The sequence below is a fragment of the Cyanidioschyzon merolae genome, chromosome 4, assembly GCF_000091205.1.
Source record: "Cyanidioschyzon merolae strain 10D DNA, chromosome 4, complete genome".
Classification (NCBI taxonomy): Eukaryota; Rhodophyta; class Bangiophyceae; order Cyanidiales; family Cyanidiaceae; genus Cyanidioschyzon; species Cyanidioschyzon merolae.
The window spans coordinates 27994-39189 of record NC_010130.1 but is presented as its reverse complement, the minus strand read 5'-3'; the positions used below and the strand labels follow the sequence as shown (position 1 = coordinate 39189).

At 55.4% G+C, this 11196-nt stretch overlaps 3 protein-coding genes and 1 non-coding gene across 4 annotated transcripts; 2 read left to right on the top strand and 2 right to left on the bottom strand.

The window, feature by feature from the left end:
• Positions 1-456: 456 nt before the first annotated feature.
• Positions 457-897, top strand: CYME_CMD012C (hypothetical protein, conserved; the record flags this gene model as incomplete). The annotated part of the gene is made up of 1 exon (XM_005535337.1): positions 457-897. The coding sequence occupies one exon, from the start codon at positions 457-459 to the stop codon at positions 895-897; it is 441 nt and encodes a 146-aa protein (XP_005535394.1).
• A 935-nt stretch (positions 898-1832) lies between these two features.
• CYME_CMD011C (probable MPBQ/MSBQ methyltransferase) lies at positions 1833-2903 on the bottom strand (the record flags this gene model as incomplete). The annotated part of the gene is made up of 1 exon (XM_005535336.1): positions 1833-2903. The coding sequence occupies one exon, from the start codon at positions 2901-2903 to the stop codon at positions 1833-1835; it is 1071 nt and encodes a 356-aa protein (XP_005535393.1).
• Positions 2904-5535: 2632 nt separating this feature from the next.
• Positions 5536-8697, top strand: CYME_CMD010C (hypothetical protein, conserved; the record flags this gene model as incomplete). The annotated part of the gene is made up of 1 exon (XM_005535335.1): positions 5536-8697. One exon carries the CDS (start codon positions 5536-5538, stop codon positions 8695-8697), a length of 3162 nt encoding a protein of 1053 aa, XP_005535392.1.
• On the bottom strand, positions 8281-10629 carry CYME_CMD009T. Its single transcript, XR_002461223.1, has one exon. It is a non-coding gene; the product is annotated as a hypothetical transcript (transcript).
• Between the last annotated feature and the right edge of the window lie 567 nt (positions 10630-11196).

Genomic DNA, 11196 nt, shown 5'->3' with positions numbered 1-11196 from the left:
TTCTACGTCGGGTGAAGCACGCCTCGAGCCGACGCCCTCTGTGGTATAGAAAAGCCGTTCTAGCTCTATGAACTATCAGCTCCAGCGGTTAAGGTGCAAAGGCGAATACGGAACTGCAGGCTCTAAGCACACACGATAGGACGTATGAAACGACCAGAATATCCGAGAAAAAGTCTGGGTAATGTAACTTGAGTGTAGGGGTTTGATGGATATCTCATCGCACACTGAAAAAAAATACACAAAAAAAGTAAGAAAAGAAAAATGCGCATCATCGGAGAACGCTGGCCTATGGAATCGTTTTGTCCATGAAAAAACATCACGCGCATCCTGTGCAATGCGCGCGGACACGTGTCCATTTTCGTGATCGATGTTCGCGATGTTGCTAGCCGTTTGGCCTTTCTCCTTCAATTTGAAATCCCCGCTGTCTTCAACCTGAACGCTTCACCGACTCCCGCTATGACGAGCGCCATGATCTACGGAGGTTCGTCCGAAGTTTGTTGTCTTTGTAACAAGACCGTCTACGCTGCTGAGAGGATAGCTACAGATGGTCGTATTTACCACGCGAACTGTTTCCGTTGTCACACCTGCAACAAGAAGCTCGCGCTCGGCACTTATGCCCAGATCAGTGGGACATTGTTCTGCAAGCCTCACTTCGACGCCCAGTTTCACGCAGCGGGGCGCTACGAAGTGGTGACACCGACGAAAAATGGTGTCGGAGGACGTGCACCAGCAACAGACGGCAGAAGGAAGCCGCTGGAGTCCTGGAATCCGCCCGCATCTGGAGAGCCAGTTGTGCGTTACCTGGACTACTTGTTACAGCGGATCGAGGAGCAGCAACAGCATATGGGAGAGCTGCGGGACGCGCTCGAAGATTTGCGTAACCAGTTGGCACAGTGAGCGGACGCTGGGCACAACGGCGGCTCGCGGGATCCGTCTCCGAGCGCTCACCGCTGAAGCGCAAGACGCACTAGTTTCGAGCGCGTGCTCGTAAAGACAGAGTCGTAAATTTCACTAGCGTCATCGTCGAACATACCAACCGTCGTTTCCTTGTCCTGAATACGTTATCGTTACCGTTGTTTGGGGTGTCTCGAACGACTCGGATTTCCGCAGAGGCTGCAGATGGGTTTCCTGCGATCAATCCGCTGTCTGAGGCCAATGCTGCGCACGCTCTCCGCAGTTGTTCGGTCAATCAAACACATCTTAGTATTGCAATATGGTCAACGGTGCGTTTACACCACGAAAATCAGGGGACCTATTGGCTGGTGGCGCGCTCCGAGAACTCAGGTTAAGTTCGCCGACCGCAGCCGTCAATGTCATCGGAAGCAGCGGCAGGTATGGTGCGTATCCAGTGCGCCCCGGACTCGGGGTACGATTCGCTTGTCGTCTCAAAGTCAAAAATACAAGCGCGTACGACTATACGCGATGCCCATCGTCAGTCAATTCGCGAGTTCTTCGACGAGCGCGTCTGCAGCAAAGCAAATCGCGTATGTGCGCCTGGCCAAGAGGCAGGCCATGGTCGCTGGCGCTGTTTTCTGGGTCGCATACCATTCACAGAAGCTTCGTGAGCTGCACCGCAAGACTCACTCGTCGCTCAAATTATGCACTGCGAGCATTTCGTACCCGTCGCGGCCGTGTAGAAAGTTCCAACGCTGAGCCGGCCACGCGCAAGCGCAGCACCGAGGATTGACCATGCGTACGGTGCCGCGTGAATCACATCCGCCCTGTGCTGATGCAACCGCATCGCGTCCGTCACACACACCAACCGGATCATGCACATGGCGCAGACGGCGCAACCAGGGCCAGAGGCATCGTGTCGTTGCACGGCCAGCGTCCTAAGCAGCTTCCTTGTTGGCGCGTTTTGAGTCTCGAATGAAGATGGCGGCATACAACATGATCGCAAATGGAAGCACAAAGTAGTAAAATCCAGCGATACATCCAAGGATCCATCGCGCCAAGAATATCAAGCGCTCTCCCAGTGACATCGGTTTCGACTGATCCAACCGCTCCCGCATGGGACCCAGCTGGATTTTCGCCTCCCCTGGCGCTGGTTTGCGACCAGTGATGGTTAGCCCCATGATCAACCCATGCTGCCGAATACCTTTGTATGCTGGCGGGCCTATGTAGGAAACCTTGAGATCGGTAAAGCCGGCACGAGTGAACCATACACGATACTCCTCTTCCATGGGGAAAAGCATCCACAAGTCACAAAAAAAGCGACTAACTGGGTTGGTTGCGCGTACCGGCCCAATGATCGTCGCCAAGCCGCCAGGTTTTAGCACGCGGTACGCTTCAGCGATGCCGCGCTGCGGCTCTGGCCAATACTCGATCGAGCCCGCCGAGACGACGCGGTCAAACGAGTCAGTTGGGAAAGCGAGTGCTTCAGCGTCGCCCTGGACGAACGTTACGCCCTGGAGACTCGGCTTGCGCTTTGCAACTTGCATCTGGTGTGGCGACTGGTCCAGCAGCGTTACTTGACTCGGCGAAACGTACTGCACGATACCCTCCGTACAGAAACCTGTTCCTCCACCAACATCAAGCACTTTAAAGTCAGGACGCCCGCGCCCCTCTTCCAAACCTGCTTGACGCAGGGATGCGTCGCGCATCTCAGTCGTCCAGTGAAAGGGATTCACGACCGTATCATAGACGAGGGAGAGAAAACGATAGAACCAGAAGGCTTCTCGTTTGTGCTGAATGAGACCCTGCTGACGACGCGGTGCTGTCACGGAGACTGTGCCCTCTGAGCGCACTGTACTCGCTTGCGTGCCAAGTACGCCTGCACGTCGTCTCCAGAGTCGGTGACGTGGTATCGCGTGTCCGACGGACCCGCACACCGGTCGCTGCGGCGTCCGCACAGCATGCACGCCCGACCAAGTACTGACGAAACAAAATCCGTCACTTGGCATGGATACTGATTGGTTACGAGTGAAACGAAAGCGAGCGACTGGAGCACCAGCGTATTCACCGTCGCACCGATCGGGTAGCACGCCCAGCGCAGAACAATGCTGTTGATCAGGCGATTTCCGTGAATGCAGCCGCGCGGCGATCGAATCCGACGCTGTGGCTGGTTCACGGAGGCGCGATTACCGCCGTGCACGCATGCAATCACGCACGCACGCTCGCATGCTCGCACGCACACACGCACGGCGATCAGCGCGCGCCGCATCGTTTCCGGAGCTGCTGGTGGAGGCAGGTGCATCTGCCTTGGCACAAGGCGTATTCGGAAGGCGTTGGCGACGACTCGAGCTGCATTGAGCACCAACAGGTGAAGGTACGTACCGAGCTTTGGGTATGTCGTGCTGGTACTGAGCTGCGTGGTGTTTGTGCTACACGTATGTCGGCATCTGATGGAGCAGGTCGATGCAGCGCATTAGCGCGTTCGCACGAGAGCTCGCGATGCTTCCCAGAGAGTCACTAACACCAGTCTCGGCAGGCGCTCTCCTCTCTTTTATCTCCAGGTGTAAATACGACGGGTTCTTCTTTCCATAGAGCTCTGTTCTTAACAGTTGGAGGATGCCGATGGTTCCGTTCAAGTCCCGAAGAAGTAGTATCCAGCAGTTATCACCGAATTTCATCGACAGTCGAAAGCTGCGATCTATGTCCTGCTTTCCGTTTCCATGCCCTTTGTGCACCGCCGCGCTGCGCCTTTCGCAGCAGTGATGCTTGATTGTGATCAGGAAAGCCCGCATGTCCAAGAGGCATGATTCTCCAAGCGCCGCGCTATGGCGCGCGGACGCTTGCTTCATTTCTCTTGACATGCCCTGGACGGGTATAAGAGGCTACGTTCGATGCCGACCTCTTCGGTTTTCGCACCCGCTGCCGGTCCTGACGATCAGGGGCTTCTTCCGCGCGATACCCTCGGCGGGTACTCTGTCTGGTGCGTGCGCGAGCCCATGCTGTTCGATCCGGAAGAGGATGTGCGGAACGAGATTTTGTCCATGATGAAACAAGTTCTGCAAGAAAAATCCAGGCGAGCAAATGAGTCTATACATGCTGGTCCGTCTACGTCGCCTTCATGCACAACGTCGACCTAGTGTCCATTGGAAGCGATTGCTAGGTTTCCTCCATGAACGCCTAAAGTGGTCAGCGGGAGCCGTCGAATATGTTTCCTCATGAATCCAGCTGCATTCAATCGTTGAGCATATGAGCTTCCTCGGACCGGAAAAAGATCGGAAACTTGAAAAATGCATGATTTGGGGATGATACTCGTAAAGAAACGAGAAGCGCGAAAGCTTTTCATGATGAATTGGATGAAGATTTCGGATATACTTCTTGAAGACGGCATCATTTGAGGGTGCTACACGTGTGCATATGAGAGGAATGGGAGATTTTAATGATGAACAGGATGCAGATTTCGGCCATTTTAGGAACACTTGTTCGACAGCGTCGCCAAATACATAGATTCTGGGGAAGTAGCCTAGTCTAGCTGCGAAGATTCGTACCATCGATTCCGAAAACAGGAACCGGAGCCTCAAGCAATATCTATAAATACGTAAGCTCTTATTGCCACACCTTGGATACCGATGCTGCACATCGACGAGCGTTTCAAAGAAATCAAAAGGCAGGAACAGCGCAAGCGATGCCGCATTCCATGTCCACCGAACCCGAGTATAGCGAGAGCGCATTCGGGCATGGGCATTGGTGCGGGCTCGCTTGCTCATGCGCTTCTGCCAAGTCAATGAAGCTGACCTGGTGCCTTTTTTTGTACGCTGCATCTGCACCAGCATGGTCGCAACTCATGGCTCTATGACTGCAACGAGGTGCTCGCTTCGATGCCTGTTGACGTCGCGCTTCCGAGTGCTCGTGTTCGCTGTCTTGCGTCGCAGCGACACGTGCATCGCAGGCAGCGGCGCGCAGCGACACCCGAAGCACACTCCAGGACTGTATTGTCGATGCACGCCCGTTGAACTTACCCAGAATCCCCAGGATAGCAGATGGTAATCGGCAATCAATGCAAAAGACCACTGAATCGCTCTGGATACCCCAAAAAGATCCGCTAGCTCCAGACCGACCGTTTCGCTGAGTATCGACTCTTGATCCAGCGATCATTTTCCGGCTACTGAGCCTCACGTCGACGCCTAGCGCAACACGGGCTGCACCGCTGCTGTAGTCGCTGTCCATCGACGAAACGCCCTCCCTAACAACGCACACGAGTCACATCAAGGCACCCTGCGTCCTGCCGGGTACGCCTTATCCGGACAAAACGCATGCAATGATCGGGTTCCCCGGCGACTCCGCACTTGCCATCAGTGATCAGAAATATTCGTCAAGCATTCCAAAAACCCGTCAAGTTCCATGACCCGCACGTCCGCTCCGAAAACACTCTTCAATACCCACCTCCGACAATGTAACAGGCCTCCCGTCAACGCTCCCGAGAACGCCTACATCACCGACTCGTACAAACACCACTGACATGAACTGTGTCTTTGATCGCTCACAACAAGCCTCGACAGCCGGCCCATACACTTGTGCGGTACGGAGCGCCCGGCGCACTCCAGTATTTACAGCATTGCTGCTGTATGGCGTGCCTCGTGATCGATGGATGTCCTTGTAGCATCATCGTTACCATCACCATCGTTATCATCACCATCGTTATCATCATCATCGTTATCATCACCATCGTTATCATCACCATCGTTATCGTCATTGTTATCATCATCATCGTTATCGTCATTGTTATCATCATCATCGTTGTTATCGTCATTGTTATCATCATCATCGTTGTTATCATCATCATCGCCGACTGCAAAGGAGTGCACGCATCGCGTCATGCGTGCGCCGGCGAACGATGCGTGCATTGCGTCACGCACGCATCCCGTTCGCGCTCCGGGGGGCGCAAATGCGCACCGCACTGCAGCAGCAAGTTCACGTTCGACGGTACGAGAAGTGCCCGTTGGTGCTGCTGCCGGTGCTGCACACCAAGGTTCGCCACCTGGATCGTCAACGACAACAGGCCAAGGTCTGAACAGCTGCCTGAGTAGTTGGCGTCCCGGTACTGGGTCGCGCCCGGTCCGTGCGAGGTCTAGTGTCCCGGCCGACTCACGGGAGTCCAGTTTTACGAGTGTGCCCGACGACACGAGGTCTGCACCTCCGAAACGCACCAGTGCTACGATGAACGCGGGGAAGAAACTGGAGGGTAGTGCAAGTCCTGACGTTCAGGAGAACGCATCCTCAGTGCCAAGCGTTTCGGGGCTTTCTGAGTACTACCCGGGATCTCCCGCCGCTGCTCTGACAAGCCCTCGGAAGGTGCTACGCAAAAGCATCCATGTGCCCGGACTTGAGGCGTTTGAGCTGCGGACCGAGTGGTATGGTGAGCGTCTCTATGCCACTGAGCCACGGGAGAGGGCGGACTTGACTGCAGAGCGTGCACCCGTCGTTGTGAACGGGAAGCGAACGGCGAGCGCAGGCAGTGCGGCGGGCAGCGCCGGCTCAGAAACCAGAAGCATGCTGAGCCGACTGACCTCGTTTGCTGCGAGCGGCGCGAGCATCATGGGTTTGGGCGGTCATCAGTCGCAGAACTCGGCAGCGGCATCGAGTCCGCAGTCGACACAGCTGGTGGGAGGCGGGAGCACTGGTTCGTCGCCTGCCGCTGCCGGCGAGCTGCAAAGTACTTCGCCCTTGGGCGGATTTCTCAGCATCGGCAGCTCGGTCATAAGCCGGCGCGTCAATTATGGCTGGGGCGCTCGTGGTACCCAGGTCTCTATGATTTTGATTCCGCATGCGATTCTGAGCATGATGCTGATGAATGCTTACGTCGAGAACGCCTCAGTCATGGCTGCGTACCGCCGAACATTCTCCGCAGACAGTGAGTTGCTGGCGTCGACTGCACTCGCAGGCAGCGGGAGTGACGTGAATGGACGTCGCGCAACGGTCGCATCGCAGGTTGCCGCGACGTCTGCCGACGCTCTCCGTTCGCTGACGCCACCGCCGTCGGCAGTAGGGGGCAACGGGCGCGAGCGTCGAGGCCTCTTCAGCCGTCGACGCGCGTCCTCGGTGCGGCTATCCGATGGTGGCAGCTCTGCGGGAAATGGCCCTCTCGCCCGCATAGGTGACGCCACGGCACCCGAGGCTTCCACGGAGGGCAAAGCGCAATCGCGATCGCTCATCGCACCTGAGCTCATGACCTTGGATCTAGAGCGTGTATCCTGCGAGACGGCGGATATGCGAGCGGGGCAGCTCGAGCACCTCGCCGCACCAAACGCAGTGCCGAGTCGCTCGATGATGAGCTGGCTGAATCGCTGGACCGGTACCAGCCGCGACAAGGCGCAAACACATCCATCCAGTCCTGCGCTCTCAGAGGGTGGCGACGCCTATGCGGCCGCACCGAGTGAAGCTTGCGAGGTGCGAGCGGATATCTGTCCTGATCGCAGGACGGTAACCACTAGCGCTGGTGGACGTACATCAAGCTTACCGAGCACCGGAGACTGCGCCGCTGTCGACAAGCGACTACCAGGCGATCTCGTGCCACTGCTGCTGCTCAACTTTCGTGATCAGGTCTTCATCATTCAGGGCGATACGAGTGGGCGGGTGCTCCAAAAGTTCCGCTTCCGTGTGCTGCCGACTTGCCATACGCTTAGTTTGTCTGCCGCAGAGGACACCGTTCTGGCGATCATTGGCTTTGCAAACGGTGAGGTTTTAGTACATCGCGATCCGCTACGGACGCTGGATGGAGGCTACGACTGTATCGCATTGCCGAGCTCCCTAGCATCAGTTGCAGAGCAAACAAAGCAGGTCATGGTCATGGCGCTAGCGGTGACCAGCAGCCGCGATCGGCTCATAACAGCGCGCGGCAATGGAAGCATCCTCGTTCATTCGCTACCACAAGGTCTTGGGCCCGACAAGTATCATACCTCGTTGCTTGCCCAGATTCCATCCCATGCTGGTATCACGAGTATCTCTGTACACGAGAATCTGCTGGCCTGTACCAGTCGAGACGGCATGTTGCACGTGCTCGCGCTGCCGTCGTTAGATTGGCCGGTGCTCGCCGAAACGTCAGCGAATCTCCCGAGCGCGACCTGGATCGCGCAAGCTCGATCCCACTACGGGGCCTTTCTCTGTATGGCCTGGTCACCCGACGGTCAGTTCATCGCTGCGGGCGGTGAGGACGATACGTTCACCATATGGCGAGCGCCGCGATCACCCTGCGAAGAGATGCGATGCCTGGTGCGTGGTCGAGGTCATTCCAGCTTTGTAACCTCAGTGTGCTGGTTACCCGCTTTGGAACTCGAATTGGACGGTTACGCTTCCAGTTCCTTGTCTGGACAGGGATGGTCATCGGAAGATGCTGCACCTGCTGCGTTTTATCGCTTGGCCACCGTCGGACAAGATGCGCGTCTGTGCATTTGGGAACTAGACTTGAATGCACTGCCGTCGCCGCGGAAGACGCGACGTGGACTCGTAGTACCGGAGATCGAGCCTGCGGTTCGGCAGACCATCCATCACGATGGGCTCACCTGCGTTCGGCTTGCGTCCCTGTCGAATCGAATGGTACTGGTGACTGCGGACGAGAGCGGTGCGGTGCGTCTGTGGGAGATGGTGGCGACGGCAGCTGCAGCTGCGACGGCATCACCCAAGTCTTCTCTCGATGCGGGTGAGCGTTGTTTGTCCTGGTCGGAGAAGAACGGGAATGCGGCGGGTTCACCGGGATCGCCAACGCAGCGCATCGAGTACCTGTTGAGCATTCGAGAGAAGCACTGGTAGGTGGTGCGCTGATGAAGCGCTCGCACTGCCACTGCACTGGACGACGTCCAGTGCGCTGTCGGGCTGCTCCGGAACGGCGCGTTCCAGAGTGGAAACCGCCTCTCCTGCAGGCATGTACGCGCTCGCAAAATCCCCAGAGAGTCGCGTTAACGTCTCTGGTTTCGCTGGCTCGCTCTGCGCTGCTTTCCGAGTCAACTGAAACAGCGTGCCTACTGCGTACGGAGCTCTCGCTTTGTCGTCGAGCTGCTGCCGTTTACGCGTATCCGAGGCAGCATACGTTGCTGCATTTTCTGTGGTACGTGCAACCTGGTCGCATTCTAGTGACCGTGTAATATGAAGAGCAGTGAATTCTGGCAGCGTACGTTGCTGCATTTTCTGTGGTACGTGCAACCTGGTCGCATTCTAGTGACCGTGTAATATGAAGAGCAGTGAATTCTGGGCCATCTGTACCAGCACGCGCTTTTCGTTTCGGTTGATTTTTCTCAGGTATTCAATAAAAGGCATGTATCCTGTGGGTTGGTGAATGCCCGCGGTAAGACATCGGCACCTTGTGCTGGGTTGCGATGCAGGATCTGCATCTCACAACAACTCAGTTATTCTGTGGTCAGCAGGTGGGTGAACCACGCTTCACCTAGTCCAAGTGGCGCTCGTCGTGTACCCAGAACAGCGCTTATCATCGTCTATCTGCGCGATGACCCCGTCAATCCACTTCAGTCGGAATGGTCATTGAAAAATATCAAAGGAATGTCCAGACGCGATGCTTCCATGCTGTTAATACGAACAGTGATGAAGAGACATCACTGGACTACGCAAAAAGTGCGCAGGTGTCGGAGATCGTCTTGCATTGGGCAATACACAATGAAGTTCGAACCAAAACGCGAACGCTTATCGTAGAAAAGACGGGTGGTCCTATCACCCAGTGAGACTTCATTCAGGAGCAATTGGCACATCTGTAATATATGGGTACCCGAAGAGCGGCAAACCGCTGTTCGCAAATAGGGGACAGGTGAGCCTGAAGTGAACGTCAGACTCTGCGACGATGCAGTGCTGTGGTCGCCTCGAAATGTCCATTCGTACAGGGTCATCCAATATCGCATATTTTTAGTGAAGCACGTTGGAGATTCTCCATCTCACATTCCTCTGTTCTGGTCGATGACAACGTCGCTTATCATCATGCAACAGAAGTCGTGGAGCACACTGCTGCGCTTCGCGTTGCACTGCTCTTGGTGCCGGCACATATCTCCTCGTTGAATCCAGTCGATGGCGTCTTCTCTGATGCCGAACGCCAACTCTACGGTCATGGACCTATGGAAGGTTCGTTCGTATCCTAGACGCCGTTCTTCGACATGTCGTAGTTTACGTCTGCCAGCCCGGAACTGCGGTATTGCACTTGTGCTCCTCCGCGATTGGGAGCGGCAATCGTGCCGAAGCTGACGAAAAGATCCTCGAGGGACACAACATATATACGTGGGCAGAATAGGCAAGCTTCAGTGCTACCACGAACCCAGTACTTGTTCCCTGTAAAAAGTACGAACGGTTACGGAACATTGCAACCACATGTATACCACCGCGCTTGGTGAACTAGAAGGCAAGGAAACCACAGGAGAAACAAGGGAACGAACTTTTCGGAACCAGGTCGAGGAGGTCCGATGAAAAAACCATTGTCAAGCACAGTTTCAAAGGCCTTCTGATTTCAACGTACGAACCGGGAGAATGTTCGACACAGTAAGATCTGTGGCTTCGTTCCGCAGTGCGTAGCTTCTCACACGCGGAAAGCTCGGCTAGTTTCCCTTGTCATGACGCGCCTCGTCAAGCAACTGCTCGTAGGAGCCGCGAAAACCACCCGGTCAACGCTTCAGTGACCTTTGCGAGTTTTTGATCGATCCTTCGTGAGGCAACGCAGAAAAATCTCCCGCACAGAAGATAAAACACGGCCTGATCGTAGGATCAGCGACTTGCACATACGCCTCCAAGAGTATGGTAATACGTTGTTGACCGGCACATGGGCAGCGCAGGTGCCGAAAGGCCTCAAGCCGATCTCACAAACAAAAACTGTGTTCTGATCAATGTCGAGTGCTTCAAGACGCGTACGATGAGTGTGTAGTAGTTTCAACTCTCCCGCGCGTGAAAATGAGGACGAATGAAAGGGGATATTGCGTTCCAGGGAGTATGTTACAATCCATATGAACCATCGCAATGATTTCCGGAGGAGTTCTTTTTCATCACGCCCGAGGACGCCAACCTTTTCGGTTTTGCGAAGGCAGGAGAACGTGCGTTCACCAACGTTCTCATAGGCTACAATCGAAATGACCGAAAAGTCGCGTCGTTCAGTGGTCATCTATGGCACTGGACATACCTTGGCACGCACCAGCTTGACTCCTGCTTCTTTGTCGAGAGCGAACGGCGAGTGCGGGAATCGATTCTGTACGATTTCCATGGATGAACTCAGAACGACAAGTAACGAAGCGAAGCACGAATGTGCCGCAAAACAGGTTGTGA